This window comes from Macaca thibetana, chromosome X (assembly GCF_024542745.1).
Source record: "Macaca thibetana thibetana isolate TM-01 chromosome X, ASM2454274v1, whole genome shotgun sequence".
NCBI lineage: Eukaryota > Metazoa > Chordata > Mammalia > Primates > Cercopithecidae > Macaca > Macaca thibetana.
Genome location: NC_065598.1, coordinates 25928679 through 25948439, shown reverse-complemented (window position 1 = coordinate 25948439; position 19761 = coordinate 25928679). Strand labels below are relative to the sequence as shown.

General features: G+C 41.9%; 1 protein-coding gene across 1 annotated transcript; it reads right to left on the bottom strand.

Moving 5' to 3' along the window:
- Positions 1-16452: 16452 nt before the first annotated feature.
- MAGEB5 (MAGE family member B5) lies at positions 16453-18645 on the bottom strand. The gene is made up of 2 exons (XM_050775238.1): positions 18526-18645; positions 16453-17640 (listed from the first exon to the last, which is right to left on the bottom strand). The coding sequence occupies exons 1-2, from the start codon at positions 18612-18614 to the stop codon at positions 16704-16706; spliced, it is 1026 nt and encodes a 341-aa protein (XP_050631195.1). The 5' UTR covers positions 18615-18645; the 3' UTR covers positions 16453-16703.
- Between the last annotated feature and the right edge of the window lie 1116 nt (positions 18646-19761).

The following is a 19761-nucleotide window of genomic DNA, read 5'->3' as shown; positions in this document are numbered from 1 at the left end:
TCAAAGTTTTAAATGACTTATTAATCCAAGAATATTAACACTGATGGAGATATGACTTGAAGAAAATAATGTATGATTGTATGAAAAAAATGTATTTAAATGCTCTATTATTTAAATATTGCTGTAGAAGGGAATGCACATTTCTTAAACAACTTTTATCTTTCAAAGTGTGAATTCAGTGAGACCAGAAAGAATACTGAAAAACTAAAAATCAATCATAAAAACCTTCACTTTTATTTACAATCCTATTATGTACATAGTGATATTCAGCTACTTTTTGTTCCTTGAGCCAGCAATATACAAGCCTTTTGCCATTGCCATTTCAAACATGTGGTGAAAAATAAAATATACATTGTGAACCACTTCACAATCATAAAAGTTAAGGCTGTTTCTCCTTAAAAATAGGGGATTGAAGTGAAGTCAGTGAAGATGGTGGAGTAGAGAACTCCAAAAGTCTATTCTTAGACAACACTTCTAATACACTGGCAGAAATAATCAGAATTAATTTTATTAGAGCTCTGGAAATTAATCACAGGTTTACAACAACCAGGGAGAATGGTTAATCAAGAAAAGGTGGCACAATCTTGGTAGAAGACGTTTGTGGAATTTTAACTATCGCTGGCTTTTATAGTCGGTGGTGGCCTTGAGGATGGAAGTTTGCATTCCACATCTGGATTCCTCATGCCAGAGAGGGAAAACAGATGTTGTGCTCAGGGAATTGTAGTTGTTTTTGCCTGTCTGCTGACTCTGTGAAAGATGGGCTCAGAAGACTCTTTATTTTTCCTAAATCACAGCTCTTCTAGGGTGAGAACACTCTGTAGCAGGTGTCAAAATCACTTAAAGGCAAATATATTAGTCACTGCCACCCTAGGCAAGGGATAACAGTTGGAGCAAAGAATAAACAAACAAAAAGCATGGGAAGAAAAAAGTAACTTGTTTTATGGAATAAAGGCTTTGAAAAACTACCACATACTTCTGGGAATCTAAAAGGCCATATGCATGCCTAGGGCCGAGAGCTGCTCAAAAAATTACCCAAGAGCCCCTAATCTCTCACCTCTGCTTCACCTTTATGCTCTGTACAAGGAGAAGGGAAAGTATAGGCAGAGATGTAAATTGCCAGACTGAGTGCAGAATGCATGCTCCAACTCACACACACACAAATACACATACACACACATGCCCACACACACACACACACACACACACACACACAGAGAGAGAGAGAGAGAGAGAGAGAGAGAGCCACAGAGAGAGAGAGAGAGAGAGATCATCACACTGGGATTACTTTTCAACATAAGAATTTGGGGAGGACACAAACATTCAGTCCATTGCAGGCACCAAACCATAGATCCTGAAAGCTTAGAGAACACCAAACAAAATAAAAAAAAAAAAAAAAAGAAAGAAGAACAATTGGGCATATCATATTCAAATTGCAGAAAATCAAAGATGAAGAAAAAAATCTTAAAAGAGGAAAAAAGTCACCATACCTACAGAGGAGCAAAGATGTGAGTTACATTTGACATTTCCTCAGAAACCATACAAAATATGAGTGGTGTGAAATATTTAGTGTTGAGAGAAAAAAAGCCACCAATATAGAATCTTACTGATATGATTTGGCTCTGTGTCCCCACCCAAATCTCACCTTGAATTGTAATCCCCACAATCCCCACATATCAAGGGTGGGACCAGGTGGAGGCAATTGGATCATGGGGGTGGTTTTCCCCATGCTGTTTTCATGATAATGAGTGAGTCTCATGAGATCTGAAGGTATAAGCATCTGATATTTTCCCTGCACGCACTCTTCTCCTTCCTGTTGCCTTGTGAAGACGTGCCTTGCTTCCCCATTAGCCTTCCACCATAATTTTAAGTTTCCTGAGGCCTCTCCAGCTATGCTGAACTGTGAGTCAATTACACTTTTTTCCTTTATAAATTACTCAGTCTTCAGTATTTCTTCATACCAGCATGAGAATGGACTAATACAATAAACTGGTACCACAGAGAGTGGGGTGCTGTTACAAAGATACCAAAAAATGTGGAAGTGACTTTGGAACTGGATAACAGGCAGAAGTTTGAAAAATCTGGAGGGCTCAGAAGAAGACAGGAAGATGTGGGAAAGTTTGAAACTTCCAAGAGACTTGTTGAATGGTTTTGACCAAAATGTTGATGGTGATATAGACAATGAAGTCCACACTGAGGTGGTCTCAGATGGAAATGAGGAACTTATTGGGAACTGGAGCAAAGGCCACTCTTGCTATGCTTTAACAAAGAGACTGGAGGCATTTTGCTCCTGCCCTAGAGTTCTCTGGAATTTTGAACTTGAGGGAGATGATCCAAAACTGGAACTTACGTTTAAAAGGGAAACAGAGCATAAAAGTTTGGAAAATTTACAACCTGATGATGCAACAGAAAAGAAAAACCCATTTTGGCAGATAAATTTAGGCCAGCTATAGAAATTTGCGTAAGTAACAAGGAACCAAATTTTAATCACAAAGACGGTGGGGTAAATGTCTCCAGGCATGTCAGAGGTCTTCATGGAAGCCCCTCCTATCACAGATCTGGAGGCCTAGGAGGAAAAAATTGTTTTGTGGGCCAGGCCCAGTGCCTTACTGCTTTGTGCAGTCTTGAGACTTGGCACCCTGTGTCCTAGCCATGGCTAAAAGGGGCTAACTTACAGCTCAGGATGCTCCTTCAGAGGGTGCAAGCCTCAAGCCTTGATGGCTTACATGTGCCCTTTGGCCTGTGGGCACACAGAAGTCAAGAACTGAGGTTTGAGAAACTCTGCCTAGATTTCAGAGGATGTATGGAAATGCCTGGATGTCCAGACAAGAATTTGCTGCAGGGGTGGAGCCCTCATGGAGAACCACTGCTAGGGCAGTGCGGAAGGGAGAGGTGAGGTCAGAGTCCCCACACAGAGTCACCACTGGGGCACTATCTAGTGGAGCTGTGAGAAGAAGGCCACCATTCTCCAGACCCCAGAATGGTAGATCCACTGACAGCTTGCACTGTGTGCCAGGAAAAGCCACAGACACTAAACACCAGCCTGTGAAAACAGCTGGGAGGGGAGCTACACCCTGCAAAGCCACAGGCGTGGAGATGCCCAAGGCTGTGGGTGACTACCTCTTGCATCAGCATGACCTGGGTGTCAGACATGGAGTCAAAACAGATTATTTTGGAACTTTAAGGTTTAATGACTACTCTATTGGACTTTGGATTTGCATGGGGCCCATAGTCCCTTTGTTTTGGCCAATTTCTCCCATTTGGAATGGGTGTATTTACCAAATGCCTGTACCCCCATTTTATATAGGAAGTAACTAATTTGCTTTTGATTTTACAGGCTCATAGGCAGAAGGGACTTGCCTTGTCTCAAATGAGACTTTGGACTTAGACTTTTGAGTTAATGCCAGAATGAGTTAAGACTTTGGGGGACTGTTGGGAAGGCATGATTGGTTTTGAAATGTGAAGACATGAGATTTGAGAAGGGCCAGGGGCAGAATGGTATAGTTTGGCTCTATCCCCACCCAAATCTCATCTTGAATTGTATATCTCATAATTCCCATTGTTGTGGGAGGGACCTGGTGGGAGATAATTGAATCATGGGGGCTGTTTCCCCCATACTGTTCTCGTTGTAGTGAATAAGTCTCATGAGATCTGATGGTTTTATAAGGAGAAACCCCTTTTGCTTGGCTCTCACTCTCTTTGCCTGCTGCTATCCATGTAAGACGTGAGTTGCTTCTCCTTGCCTTTTGTCATGATTATGAGGCTTCCCCAGCCACATGAAATGTAAGTGAAATGTAAACCTCTTTCTTTTGTAAATTGCCCAGTCTCAGGTATGTCTTTATCAGCAGCATGAAAATGGACTAATATACCAGCTATGCTGAGCTGTGTGAAAATTAAACCTCTTTCCTTTATAAATTACCCAGTCTTGGGCAGTTCTTTATAGCAGTATGAAAACAGACTAATACACTTACCCTGTGAAATTATCCTTCAGAAGAGAAGGAGAAATAAATACTTTCTCTGACAAACAAAAATTGAGGGAATTTCTTGCCAGTAGATCTACCTTGCAAGAAATGTTAAAAGAAGCTTTGAAAAGAAGGAAAATGATAGGTCAGAAACTTGGATCCACAAAATGGAAGAGAAGTCACAAGTGAAGGTAAAAGAAAAACTTTTTATTTTTCTTATTTTTGATTTGTCTAATAGATATCAATTTGTTCAAAATAACAACACTGTATTCAATGATAATAGCTTATATATAAGTGAAATGAATGGCAGAAATGATAACAACAGACAGGAGGGAGAAATTAGAAATACTTTGCTATTTTAAGGTACTTGTACTATCTGTGAGGTGATAGAGAATTATTTGAAAGTATACTTGGATTGGTTGTGAAGCTATATCTCTACTGATTTCCTGTTTTCAAAGTTTCAGGATATAAGGTCAAACATTGATCACTTTTCTTAATAAAAGAAATGAACAAGTAGAATTTGAAATTTAAAACACATTACCATTGACATAATACCTCAAAAATGAAATCTGTAGGTATAAATCTAACAAAATATGTATAAGATCTATATGAGAAAAACTATAAAATTCTGATGAAATAAATCATAAGGAATAAAAAGTATGAGAAATATTCTATTTTCATGGATAGAAATTATTGTCAAGATGTCAGAGTTTCCCATTTTTATAAATTCAGTGTAATCCCAGTCATATTCTCAGAAAGTTATTTCGTGGATATCAACAAACTAGTTCTACATTTCATATGTAGAGAAAAATGACCTCGAGTAGCCAACACAATATTGAAGGAGGAGAACAGCTTCAGAGGATAGACAGTACCTGACTTTGAGACTTACTATAAAGTTATAGTAATCAAGATAGTGTGGAATTGGCAAAAGAATAGACATAGATCAACAAAGGATAATAGCCCACAAATAGGAAAAGAAGAGCTGACTACACCCAAAGCTAATAGAAGGAAGAAAACAGCAAAGGTTATTGTGAAGATAAATGACAGAGCTTTAGTTTCTAATTTCTAAACAGGGCATAATAATAGTATAGACCTCATAGGTCTGTTGTAAGAAGTACATGGCATGAATCAGATAAACTATGTCTGCCACATGATAAATACCCTGTAGGAATGAATTGTTATTTTCTAAAAGGGAATAAAATGCAAATATCAGTGAGGTTTCAAAAAAACCTCTTCTCTAATTTTATGAATACATCCAACTAACAAGGGGATGCACTGGAGAAATACAGAGTATGCGCATCTAACACAGGCTGGCAAGAGGTGGTGGTGAGGATAGCAAGGGAAGGCTTCCTGAGTATCCTACTGTCACACCTCGTAGCTCCATCACTAGGCATGGCTTATGAGCAAGGTTAAAAAAACAAGACCAGGGAGATTAAACTATAAGGAAATTTACACAAATGGACCTGGGGAGAAGATATGATCAGGTATATAAACCTCACTCTTCAAAGTAAACTTTTACATTGAATGGGGCTGTTATGGGGTGAAGATGGGGCACGGTTGGGATGGGACAAATAAAGGTCATCTTCAGAGACTAGGAAACCTCTGAGTTAGAGAGAAGACAGATGATTCTGATTTATTTTTTCCTTTGGGGGCAGTGGAAGAGGCTGTGAAGAAGAGCTGGTTAGCACATCCAGAAACATAATTTGACAGAAAAACACACTGGGAAGGCTGAGGTGGAGGGTCCTGTAATGTGGTATTGTGCTACATATGGATAAAATACAGCTGCCAGAACAAAGTCAGCTTTTAAGGAACTCTAGTGTGAAGACAGAAAGATCCTGAGTAAATGAATCCAATTGACAATCCCAAAATTGTGTTTTATTTCTATTTACATGTATTTCACCCTCTTTAGGCCTGCTTTTAGAATGTTGGCTACAGAGTTATTTTTATCTTATATGAGATATTATGAATAGTGGGAAGAACACTTAAAAAGGAGACACAGAGACTACTTCAGGCTGGGAAGAGTGGAGACAGTTTGAGATCTACACAGATTACAACAGTCCAACCTTTTTCACTTACTAGCATGCAATATTGGGGACATTTCCAAAACTTTGAGTCTTGAGTTCTGCATCTGAAAAGTTAGCTTCATTTTGCAAGGCTGTTGGAAAGGTCAGAGATAATAAATGCAAAGAACCTAGCCAACCTCTCCACATATATTAAACCTTTAGTAAATGAAAGTTGTTACCATTACTGGTGCTGATTGCTACCTTAACCTTCTAGAATTTTAAAGAAACTATTGAGCAGTTCTCAGGGAATCTGAGGTACTTAGGACCCAGAATAACAAGAGTCAAAATTACTACTTAACAAATAGAACTAAACAACGGAGAGAAAGTTATTTAGTTTGAATATGAGCCAATTGTTTCAATCTGAATGCCATTCAAATGACCTAGTAGTTGTGTAACGGGCTGTACACTATTATGTTATTCTCCTTTGTTTTGTTCCCAGCTGTATCTTCAATCAACATCCCAATTGCCACTCATTTCACAGCCACCAAACACTCAGCCCTTGCCAAATTATATTCAAGAAATTACAATTTTATTGCAATGTACTTGAACTGGACTTCCTCAAGCCAAAGGAAAGAGTGTCAGCCAACCGGTTTCCACAGATCAGCTCAAAAGAACATAACACTTATTTTTCAGTAAATCATTTGAGAAGATATAGGTAAAACAACTACTTTGCAAACTGTGTTCAAATGCGATGGGAAAGGGTCTGGAACATCTACCTTGGACTCTACCAATGGGAAGTTTCTTTACTGTTTATCGAGGATTCGAGGGCCAATTTGCATTCCAAGATTTAGTCTCTGAGACACACTATCTAAAGGGCTGACCCTCGCTCCCATTCCCAAAGTTCTAACTCCCTGTGACATAGCTAAATTTAAACTTCAGTCACTCTGATGAATTTGCAGTTTCCCTGAACAGACTTGCCTTGAGGCATTTACACTTAACTGCCACTTTACTGCACTCATGTGGACCACAACCCTCTTCATTCTTTCTTTTTATTTGTCCTTCTGGTCTAGCATATCTCACAATCTTCCTTGTGATACTATTGCTCCTAGACATGAAAATCCTGACATCTTCAGCAACAGCACAGTGAATTCCAAAGAGCAGATGTCCAATTAATGTTCAGGGAATAAATGAACCAATGAGCACAGTATCTAATTTAGTAAGATTTAATTTCTCCTAAATTGAAATAAGGTAAGCAAATCCAGATGTAAGTCATTTAATTTTACAGAACAACAGATTAAAAATAATAGGGAAGATAAGAATTGACAATCTTTTACTTTATTTTGCTCTATTTCTTTGTTGTTGTTTGGACACGAGTTTATTTACATCAAAGTCCTTATAAAGGCCTAGAAATCTGATTTTTTGGCACATATTTTGCCAATTTCTTGAACCCAACAGTTTCATTGCTGAGTAATCTCACATTTCCAGAGAAACACCTATTTCAATGCCATATTACCCTGTTCTGGATCACAAAATGAGATGGAAAGTTTCTCCAACTTGTTTCACAAAATATAAAAACTCCTACTTTTAAACTTGATACACAGCAATAAATGTGTAAACCACATGATCTATAAACTCATACTGAGAAATGATTTAAACTAATTTTTAAAGAAACATTTGAAAAATAAGAAAAAGAAGGAAAGGAAAGAAGGAGGCAGATCTTCAACTTATCATATAAATAGGAATACAAAGTTGATATGCATCCAAAGTGAAGGAAGTGACCATTACAGAGTTTAAATGCTCTAAATCATGAGGAGAGCAAGTGATAGTCTTCAGAGGAGGATGCAGAGTGAAGAGCTGGCCAGCAGGTCGGGTTCCAGAGTTAGGGGTGTACACTGGAGAAATTCCAGGAGAAAGGGGTCGTAATGATGGAAACAGCAAGAACTGGATGAAATAGCTCCTGGGCAGAGTTAATTCTCAGGGATACCACGGGCCTCAAAGCAGCAGGATCCTAGGTTAATGAAGTTTAAAGACAATCTCCAAATTTTGATTTATTCTTACACTTAACTTCCTTTTATAGGCCTGCTTTTAGTACTTTGACTACAAGTGTCTCCTTTTTTTTTTTTTTTTTTTTTTTTTTGCCTGAAATACATTTTGGAATAGTGAGTTTAAAAGGTTCATTAAGAGACAACAGGTCTACCTCAGGTGGGAGGAGTGGAATAGTTTAGGCTCTAGACAAATTCAGACCAGGGCTCTTGTCCTAGCTCTGCCATTTACCAGTCTTGTGAACTTGAGAAAATTAGAAGTTTATTATCTGCCAAATGAATTTGGTAAGCCCCATCTTGTAAGACCATTAGAGTGTATGTACTACATATAAACCACATGGCAAGATGACTGGAATATATTACCCAGAATGGCAGTTTTTAATATTATTATTTTGATTCAAGATGATAGCATCCACCACACTTGGAAGTATTTTTTGTTTTGTTTTGTTTTTTGGTCCAGGAGATGTTAGAGAATATGGAATAGTCTTGCACAAAAATATTGAATCAGCCAAAAATGATCCCTAGCAAGTAAAGCTATGTAAATATTGTCCATGAGGGCACCTGTTGTTTATTTCAGTTGTGAGGTTGTCTTCCCCAGCTAGATGTAACTCAGGCTCCTAAAATTGGTGTCAAGGCCCAAGTTCTTGTATCCTTCTTGGGCGCCCTTCTGCCTTTCCATCCCAAACCATCTTTGTTTACATCCTTTATACCCTTAACAAAATCTAGCCCTCTCTTAAGAGTTTGCCAAATTATCCTCCATATAACTAAATCAAAATGCCCTTTTAATGCACTGGGATCTAACTCTCCCAGTTCAAGGCAAAAACTGCCAACATAGTGGCTTCTGTGCATCTCATCTCAAAGGATTATCATTCTTATTCTTCAGAAACTCCTTGTAGAACATGTGTTTAGAACAGCTAATTTGCAAACTATGTTTACCTGCTTACCTGCACTGGAACTAGAGCACAATACACCTTCCTACCCTGCCCACGTGGAGATTTGTCTCTGGTTTACCCGCAATCCCAAGAATAGAAGCAGTTTTCCATTATAGAGTGAACTTTGTATTTTCCCCAAAATTCATATAATGAAGCCCTAGCTCCCAATGTTATGGTATTTGGAGGTGGGCCTTTGAGGGATAATTACGTTTAGTTGATGTTTTAAGGGTAGGGGGCCGCATATTAGGATTAGTGTCTCTATGAGAGGAAGAGAGACTAGAACTCGCTCTCTCCCCTCCTTGTGAGGAGACACAGAAAAGGTGACTTTATGCAATCCAGGAAGAGTACCCTCATTAGGAACTGAATATGTTGGCTCCTTGATCTTGGACTTCTCAGCTTCCAGAACTGTGAGAAATCAATTTATGTTGCTTAGGCCACCCAGATTATGGTATTTTGTTTATGAAGCCCAAGTACACTAATTCTTGGGGTTTTATCTCTCAACTGAAGCACACCCATCGAGGGTATGGCTGCTACTCATCAATTCCAGAACCTCAGCTAGCCCACCAACTTAAATGAAAGTTACATTCCACTGAGGATTTGCAGTTTTCCAAAGCCCCAAACTGCCTGGCTTAGGAAATTCCCTCTTGGTTGCTCTCATAAGGAACACCCTCATCCTCACTCATTATTTTTAATTTAACTATAGGTCATAAAGGGCAGTTAAATGATCATAGCTTATAGGCTTAAAACTTCTACAAGCAGGGACTGGGTATATATCTGAGCATCTCCAGTATTAGCACATAGTCTTCCAGAGAGCAGATGCTCAGTTAATGTTTGGTGACTAGAAGAGCCAGTGAACACAAGGTCTAATTCCTAATTTATTAAGATTTAATTTTTTCTACTTTATTGAATAAGCTAAGAAAAGCAAAGTACAAATCAGTTAATTTTACAAAACTAAAGATTAAGAAGAATCAGAGAAAACAAGGATTAATCATGTTTTATTTTTTTCTTCATTGTATTACCCTACTTATTTTACTGTGGGATTATTTCGTATTTTCAAGAAAATCTTTACTGTGATGTCATATCTTCTTATCTGGATGATAAAAAGTCCTCAGTCCTCAATAGGGGTGGGAAGATAAGCTGGACATATGGCTCTGGAAATTGCACTAGCTTTGGCAGTAGTGCCAGGCATGGTTGCATCTATGGCTTGGGCTCTCTCTTCCTCATCTCACAAAGCCTCTTCATAATGGGATGTGGAGGCACTAGGAACAGTATCACTGACCTTTGCCAAAACTTCAGGACTTTCATCTTATTGGTTTCAAGATGCACTATTGAACCCCAAAGGAATTCATAGCATGCAGGATCACTGTTGAGCAGTATTCCAGGTACTTTTTAGCCTCATCAAATCCTGAGTGATGAGCTTCTTGGGCTCTCCATAGATGTAGTGCTTCCTCCTAGCATATGCTCACATCATGTCTAGGAATTTCCAGATGTCTTCTCCAGTGGCACAGTTGCGCTTCATGAAGATCACACTCTGCAGATTTATCAGGAGACCAGTCTTGGGTAACCCCCTGCCACCAAACACCCTCCCATTTTGGGGAACTTCTAGCTTTACAAAGTCATAACAAGATCATAGGAGTGATGGGTTGAAATGACTTCCCTCATAACAACTGCAAAGGTAACCTTAATGCACTCAGAAGTTCTTCTGAGGATCTCAGCATACCGATTTTGGTATTTTTAGTTGACAACCTTCAGCGTATCTTCTTTTGTAATGGGCCATTTCATTTTATACTTGTAGAGCAGGAACTGCTCCAACAACTCAGCTTTCCTGGTTCAAGGGTCTCTGCACGAGTTCTCACTGGAAGGTGGGGCCTCAGCTGTGCTTTTCTCTTCCTTATCTTGGCCACTGGAAAATTTATCAGGTCTAGAGCAAAAAATGCCTATGTAAGTAGTGGTGGATGAGGCTTTCTGAGGCCCCTTCAAAGTGCTACATGACCCAGTAGTAGGTAAGCTCTCAGTAACACCTCCACAAAGAAGAGGCAAGGAGGAAGGAGACTCTTCTGCTGCCACTGCTATTGCCTGAGTACCCCCATTACCCCGAGTCTTACTTTGAGTCTGGTGACGTTTCTCATGGACATGGAGCTTACTTTTCTGATACCAAGACATGATGACTCTGGTTAGGCAGAATAGGAAAAGTGTGGACAGGTTGGCTGGCAATGTGGGCACCTGAAGGAGGAAGAATGAGATGGTGTGAGCACCAGCAGCAGGGAGAGACTACCATGGCTTTAACAAAGGCCACAGCTACAGGTTTCCAAGAGCACTGCTTTAGGAACCCATGGAACGCCTGTTCTCCTGGTCCGCCTGTCCACTGAGAACCCTGTGGATAAAGTTAGAGTGAGTTTTAGGCTGCAGCCTGCTAACCCTGCCTTAGGTGTACTGAGATGGTGGCAGGGGCTGGTCATGGGGGTTCTCTGCTTTGGAGTGTGGGGGTTTAAGTTCACAATCGTAATCATCATATCAATTGTTGGCAGGCCGTGGTTCCCCTCCCTTCTGCTGCTCTGATGTTGACACCTCAAACCAAAGCCAGCACCTCCCTGAGACCCCAGAAGATAAAGTGAAGGAGCATCTCAGTCCACCATCTCTGTCAGGGGGCACCCAACTGGGAGCTATGTGGAGGTCTCTCTGTCATGGGATGCTTGGGTCTTCAGTTCTCATTCAAGGAATTCACCTGATCTCTAGGTAGTACCTGGAAGACTTCCCTTTTGCTGACTGGTGGCTACAATCATACACCAAAGATTTCATCTGCCTTAGATTTTATATATATAAAGAACTGGGGAGAAGCCTCAGCCTGATAGTCCTGTCCCGGTCCTTTAAGTACTGAGTGCAAGGGTGGGGCACAGATGCTTTGTTATCTGTTCAATTGTGGGTGGTCCTCCCAACCCTTCCTTTGTCTCTTGGCATGGCCCAGGGCTTTTCTATTCCTACCAGAATCTCCTGAGACTCTCTACTAAGATATGGGTACCACCTCACCTGCCTGTGGCCTTCCAAGGCTGAGAATAGGGGATGGATTTGGTGTTCCCCTCAGATATCATGTCTTCACCCTAATTCGTAGAAATGCCTGGAAATCCTCCTACTGCAGACCTCAGGCCATCTACTTTAGACAAAATCCCTCATCATCATTACCAGTAACCACCCCCATACCATAGCAGGAAATAAGTGCAAGTCATGTAACCAGTGCACAGGCATCCCAGGGTGCCAGTAGAGCAGGGGTTCCTTCAGTCCTCATGTAGGGCATTTACTTTGACTCATGGCTGCACTTGGGCTGCATTTCTTTGTTGACTTGAAGATCCTTCCCTTAGACCAAGGCCCTCACATCTCTGAGATCCCCCTTGAAGAAGTCAGCCTGGCCCAGGGCCTCCGAAGGTTGATGGCAGGAGCAGGCTTTGTGCTACCGCACACTTCTGAGATCAGTGATCCCTCAGAAATCACGCAGGCTTCTGCTGTTGATTCCCTGAAGGGCATGGTACTCCCTTTGCTGACCTTAGCCCGCTGTCCCCTGCCCACTCCAGGCCAAGGCCCTCAGCTCCCAGTATCATCAAGTAGGAAAGGAGAGCTCACATATACTTGACATCCATGTTTGGGTACTCAGGGAGCTGCAAACAAGAGCTTGATGGGATTCTCCACCTAAGCTTCCTCACCTTGATTGCTGCTAGGGTTTGCGCCTCCTCACTCAGCTGCTCTGAGTTCACGTACTTTTACTAAGGCCCTCACCTTCCTGAGGCCCTAGAGGCAGGAATGAGCACACATCTCAGCCTGCCTACTCTGCTCAGGGCCTTCCAAGACTGAGAACAGGGGTCGAGCTTTTTGGGGGAGCAGGCCCGGGACATGCTTCTGAAGTGGGTGGTTCTCTTACTCTCATTAAGTATTCTCACCTTGACTTCTGCCCGATCCTAAGACCCCTCACTTTCTTGCACTTGTGCTAAGGTGGCCTGCCTTAGGCCACGTCCCTCACCTTTCTGTAACCCTCAGGAGGAAATGAGTCCTACCCATATCCCCAGTGAAAGTGTTCTCAAAGCTGACTCCAGGGGTGACATCTATGGTGCCTTCTCTGTTCTGGAGTGGGTAGTTCCCTCAGTCTCACAGACGATTCCCAATTTGACTCTTCTTAGAGCCTTACTTCAACGAGAGCCCTTTGTAGCAAGGCCCTGACATCCTCGGCTCCTGTATCTTTAATGAAAAGCTTCCTGGGAAATGCCACACTCCTGAAAAATCTTGAGCAGAATAGGTCTGTGTCCAAGTGGAGCGATGTGAAATGGGGAAGCTGAAGAACAAGGCAGAGGGCCTGGGATAGGGAGGTGGCTGTCAGAAAACACACACTAATCTAATTCTCTTCATCACTAAGACTTAATCTTTCACAGTCACTGGCAAATGTTAGGTGTTTAATAAATGGCATTTATTTATGATTATTTATGATTATCTTCTTATCTGAGATTTTTTAAAAATCCAGCATATGTCAGAGAAAATGCAATGCTCTCCAACAACACCAAATCAGCCAAAAATTTGCTGTAGCAAGTAAAATTCAATTTTCCCCATTAGGGCATCCATTATTTAATTTGGATGTTGGGGGTTCTTCCCCATCTGGATACAATTAAAATCTTCTAGAATTTTGTTAAGGACTAACTCCTTCAATGCATCCCAGCTACCCTTCCATCCAAACCACCTATATTTTCATTCATTTCTTCCCCACCAAAATCTAGCCTTCCCTTAGAACCTGCCAAGTTACACTCAGGATAATCTAATTAGAATGTCTTTTTCTAGTAGGAACTAGTTCTTTCTTCTAGTTCTAGGTAAAAAGAAAAAAAAAAAAAAGCCAACACAGTGACTTTTTTGCATCTCACTCTTATTTTGGGGAAACTCCCTGGAGACAATTTGCATAGAACACATAGCTTGTGCATTGTGTTCTACTGTAGTGAGATAAGAGCAAAGGTATCTCCCACTCCTGCCTATTATGAAATGAATTTTGCCCCCAACCTCAAATTCATGTGCTCAAGTCCTAACCCCCAGTACCTCAGAATGTGACTATATTTGGAGATAAGGTCTTTAAACAGGTAATTAGTTAAAATGAGGCCATTAGAGTACTTTTATAAAATCTGACTGGTGTCCTGAAAAGAAGAGGTTAGGACACGCTAGAAAACACCAGGGATGCATACACACAAAAGGACAGCAATGTAAAGAGGCTGCAAGAGGGAAGCCTTCTGAAAGCTGAGAGAGGCCTCAGAGGAAACCAACCTTGCTGGCACTGTGATCTTGGACTTACAGCCTCCAGAACTGTGAGAAAATAAACTTCTGTTGCGTAAGCCACTAGTCTAAATCTAAATAATTCTTTCTGGATTATCTATGATCCCAAAGTAATTCATAAGAGCATGTTTTAGTGGTGTCCTATTTCTTGGTGAGGAAGGAATTTCCACATTATGATTATGTGGTATTCAAACACATGATACTGGGCACTGTATAGATGAGGTCAACAGCAGTTCATTAATCACATACACTCACAGCCCAGGGTAGCAGTACACCACATACGACACAGGGTCACACAAGGGTTGCACTCAGGAACAGAGTGAATGAATAAGGTCTCTGGGAGGCAGGATTTGTAGATCAAGAGGGAGAGGTGACCTCTAGTTCTCATGGGAAGTTGTGATTGGCTTGTGTGAATAATCCTGAAGGCCGTCAGGGAAAGAAAACAAGATGTGTGCCTGGTTCTCTTAATAAAGATGGTTGTTTGGCTAAGGGACCTAATCTGCAAGTGCATAGTGTAGAGAGGAATTTCCAGTTAGGCCATTTGAAAAATTGAAGGCAATATATTGTAGGAGATCAGTCAGGGTGGTGGGAAAAATTGTAGAAAGATGCAAACCATCTTGGAAAGCCAGGGGTTTGCAAAGCTTTGAAAGAAAATTTGGCTGAAGGCAGCTGAGTTCTCTTAAGAGCTTAGGTTAGATAACAAGGGGATGAAAAGAAACTGATCTAGATAAGTTAGTTACTTAGGCCTCAGAACCTGGCCTTTAATCATCCATGCGCAGGACTGCTCTCTCCAGACGGGCGACCATGTTAATTATCCACAAGTGTGTTGTCTCAAAACCTTTTCCATTAAATCTGTGCTGAATAAATGCCCGCAGCACCAGCTTATCAGGGCCTCAGCTGCTGACTCTTTACAGCACCCTCCTTGGGGTCTGTGCGTGGCCAGTCCCCTAGCCCACTCTTTCACCAGATATCTGTGTCTGAGTGCCTTCTTTCATCCGTCATTTGGCCAGGGTCTGCGGGTCAGACCCCAGCAGATGGTGCCCTGCGAGAGGAATGCTGCAACAAATCATGAAGGAACCCTCCAAAATGAAGGTAAGGAGACTGTGCAGTCAGTAAGTCAGTAAATCGATAAGTCATCGGTGCCTGCTCAGGGTTTCCAAGTTTGAGGGAATTGTTCAGGCTAGGGTTTCACCATGGGACAACAGTTATCAGCTCAACAGAAACAGTATATAAAAGTATTGAAACAGCTGCTTAAAGCTAGTGGAGCCTCGGTTTCACAGGCTCAATTAAGGGACCTAATGCAAACTGTTGTATCTCATAACCCATGGTTCCCAGAAGAAGGTATGCTAGACGTAGAGCTCTGGGAACAAGTGGGGAGAAATGTTAAACAACATCATGTGTAAGGGCAACGGGTCCCAGTAACATCTTTAACATTATGGGCTTTAGTTAGGGCGGCTTTGGTCCCGTTATACACAGAAGAGCCTAAAAAGGGGAGGGAAGAGGAACCGTCACCTACGTTACTGCCTCCTTATCCCTTACCCCCACTGTCACCAGGCCAAAATAACAAAGAGGAAACAGAGGTTTTGCCTGAGCCCCACTTCCAATAGATAGGAAAAAAGACAAGGGATACACTACAGCTATGGGACTCTGTCTTAGGCAAGCGACATTAGAAGGGGAGCTCTTAGCCTGCCTGGCAGTATATAGTATTAGGCCTTAATTTTGGAGTTTACACTACAGTTCAGTTTTCCATTAAAGGGTTTTCTCTCTCAACTTTGAGATGCATCATCTGAGGGTTCTCACCTCTGCTTACCAGTTTCATAGTCTCATCTAGCACCCCCATGCAGCTAATTTAAAAGTTACAACACATTGACTTTCAGTTTCCCAAAACTCAAACTGCCTTGCCTCATGAAATTTATGCTTTACTGCTCTCAACTGGAATGCCCCCTTCTCATCCATCCTTTCTGCTTTCCTATAAGTCATAGAGGGTGACTCAACATTTACTTTATATGACTGCAGCTTTTAACCTCAAAGATTCTATGGGCAGAAGCTGGGCCTTTATCTGAGCAGCTCCAGTACTGTTACAGAGCCTTCCAAAAAGCAGATACTCAAATGATGTTTGGGGAATATAAGAGACAGTGAGCAAGAGATCTAACTTATTAAATTTAATTTGTCCTGTATTGTTAATCTAAACATACAAAACAAAAAACAAAGAAATGAAGAAAACCAAGATCATGTTTTATTATTTTTTTCTATTTCACTATCTCAATTATTTTACTGGGGGTTCTTTGGTATTTCAAAAAAAAAAATCCCTTTTGGTGATGTTATATTTGCTTGACTGGATGAAAAAAGCTTCAGACTTCAATAGGATTGAGAGAAGCTGCTGAACTTGGCCCTGAGAGAGTCTTGGCCACTGCAGTAGTGCCAGTCTCGGCTGCATCTCTGGCTTGGGCTCTCTTCCTCATCTTACAAATCTTATAAAGTCTCTTCATATTGTGATGAGAAGGCACCTGGAGCAATATCATTGACCTTGGCCAAATATTCCAGGACTCTTATCTTGCTGGTTTTGGTGTAGGCTTTTGGATCACAAAGGAATTTATAGCGTGCAGGATAACTGCAGGGCACCCAGTGGTACTCCAGGTACTTTAGCCTCACGAAATCCTGAGTGATGAGCTTCCTGGGCTCTCCATAGATGTAGTGCTTCTTCCCATCATATATTTGCATCACACCCAGAAATTTCCAGATATCCTCCTCATTGGCACAGTTGCCTTTCAGGAAGATCACAACCAGGAGAGTCATGAGACCAGTCTTGGGTAACCTTTTTCCAGCATGAATCCTCCCACTGTTGGGGAGTTTCAGCTTGCTGACAGGGTCATATAAGTAACAAGTTGGGTGGACTTCCTTCAAGTCAACTGCAAAGACAACCTCAATGTGCTCAGAAGCTCTTCTGAGAATCTCAGCAAACTGGTTTTGGTATCTTGGGTTGACAATCTTCAGCATATCTTCCTTCAAAATACACTGTTTCATTTCGAACTTGTAGAGCAGGAACTGCTCCAACAAACCCACCTTTATATTTATGAAATTGCTGCATGAACTCTCAGTGAAGGGGGAGACCTCTAAGGAACATGGGTACTCCTCATCTCTACTGTTAGCCCCTTCGTCAGATCCTGTGTTAAAAACGCCTGCAGAAGTCATGGTACTGGATTTGCAAGGCTCCTGAGAAGTGCCACTTGACTCAGCAGCAGATGAGCTCTGGGGAATATCCCCAAGAACAGGAGAGGAAGTGGGGAGGGGCTCATCTTCCACTTCTTCACTGACCTGAGCTCCACTCTGAACCTGAGAGTCATCTTGGATCTGGTAGTGTTTCTCACAAATGTGGAGCTTACTGTTCTGATCCTGAGACATGTTGACTCTGATAAAGGATAGCAGGCAGGAGAATGAGTAGGAGAACAGGTCAAGAGAGTCCACTGGAGGAGGAAGATTGAGAGGGTCTGTGCACCTTCAAAGTGGAAATTCTACCGTAGTTATAATAAAAACAACATTTGCAGTTTTCCATGAAGGAACTGCTCTAGGAACACACTGAGATTCTGTTATCCTGATCAATGTGCCCCGCTTGGGAAACCTTTGGAGGAAGTTAGACTGAACCATAGGCTTTAGCCTGGTAGCCCTGCCTCAGGCATACTAAGGTGACATAGTGGCTGCCAGTCTTCTAAGTTGAGGGGTCCTTTTACTTCACATTCAAGACAATCATGCCAACTGGTGGCAGGTCATGAGAACCATTTCCTCTGAAGTTATATCACAAACCTCTCTGGGACCCATAAGAAGGATGTGAAGGGGGTCCTCAGCTTATCACTGCTGTTTATGTGCCCACAGTGCTGACTGTTGAGTAGGTAATTTTCCATCCTGGCCTTTCTGGGATCCTCAGTCCACCCTTGGGGGTCCTTACATTGGCATATAGGGCCTAGGAGCCCAACTTCCTTCATTTGAATGTTGATTACTGCACCTTCAGACTAAGGATGTCACCTCCCATAGACCTGACATAAAGAGATGGTAGAGAGCTTCAACTTCACAACCCTGCCCTGGCCCTTCAAGCACTGAAACCAGGGTAGGGCCAGATTCTTTTTTAACTCTTCTATTTAGTGGTAGATGGTTCCTCTTGCTTTGACCCCTGGTATGGTCTGGAACTTCTCCTTCCCTTGTCCTAAGGCCTATGCCCTCATACTAAAGAGAAAACGACCCTGAAACATGCCCTATGGGGAATGTGAGGATCTTCTCATATGTTCTCATTTGTTCTTACCTGTCCTCGTTGTCCCAAGGCTGAGAGTAACAGTTGAATTCTGTGGTGTTCCCACTCATAGTGTATGTGGTCCCCTCAGTTATTAGCATATTCACTGTGGCCTCTGGAGAAATCTGGAAATCCTCTAACTGCTGACCTTAATTCACAATCAGACCAACTTCCTTCCTTCCTTGTGACATCATATAAGGAAGTATGTCACATCATGTCAACAATGCCCATGTATTCCAGGGCTACCAGTAAGGGTGGGGCTCTGTGTGGTTCTCTTAGTTCTGAGGGTAGAAGGTTTCCTAAGCCCTCACTAGGGGCCATCACCTTGATTCATGGCAGGGCCTGGGACTCTTTCTGTTGACTTGAGGACCCTACCCTCAGACTAAGCCCTCATATGTCTGAACTCTTTTTGCAGAAGTCAGCCTACAGCCCTGCCCAAGGCCATCCAGGGTTGATGGCAGGGGGAGGTTCTGTGCCACCTCCCTATTATAGGGTCTGTGGTCCCCTCAGTCATCACTCATGATTTTGCATTTGATTCCTGGCAGGGCATGGAACATCTCCCTCTACTGTCTAAGTCTCAAAACCTTAGAACAAGGTTCCCACTCCTTGAGGTCCCAGAATGAAAACAGGAAATGCCACCTGTCTGTGCCCTCCCAGGGATGACATCAAGATTTAGGTTCCTTGGGGCTATCTCTGTGGAGGGTAGAGGTCTGCCCTCAGTCCTCACTCAGGGTCCTCACCTTGACTCTTTGCAGGCCTTGAGTTTCTTCTTTCAACTTTAAGTCACTCATGTAGACTAAGGATCTTATGTTCCTGAGAACACTGAACAGTAAGTGAGAAGTAGCCTAACAGCCCTGCTTCAGTCTTCCAGGTCTAAAAGTAGACACAGTCTGATCTCTGTTGCTCCATTTACTATGGGGCGTTTGTTTCTTTAGTTCTCATTCATCAATCTTCATCTTGGTTTCTAAACTTTCCATGAGAGGCTTCTGGAGAAATGCCATGTCATTCCAAACTCTTCATTAGTTTTCCCTCTGCAAACGTTGCAGAGAATAGGATGTGTCCTAAGGATGATGTGAGATGGGAAATCTGAAGCACAAAGCAGAAAGCCTTGGACAGGTGTGCTTTCAGAGAAAGAAAAAAAAAGAAAAGAAAAGAAAACCATTGTTTATACATACCTTCCTGTCACTAGGCAGCCTCAGCTTCTTATGTAACTTCTGTTCAAATATATCCACTTGCTACAGCGAAGAG

Excerpts from the sequence above, each read along its gene's own strand:
- MAGEB5 (XM_050775238.1), bottom strand. The coding sequence starts at position 18,614 with ATGCTAATAACTGAGGGGACCACATACACTATGAGTGGGAACACCACA. Across the intron at positions 17,641-18,525 it reads CCTTGGGACAACGAGGACAG|AGTCAACATGTCTCAGGATC; the intron begins GTAAGAACAAAT and ends ATCCTTTATCAG.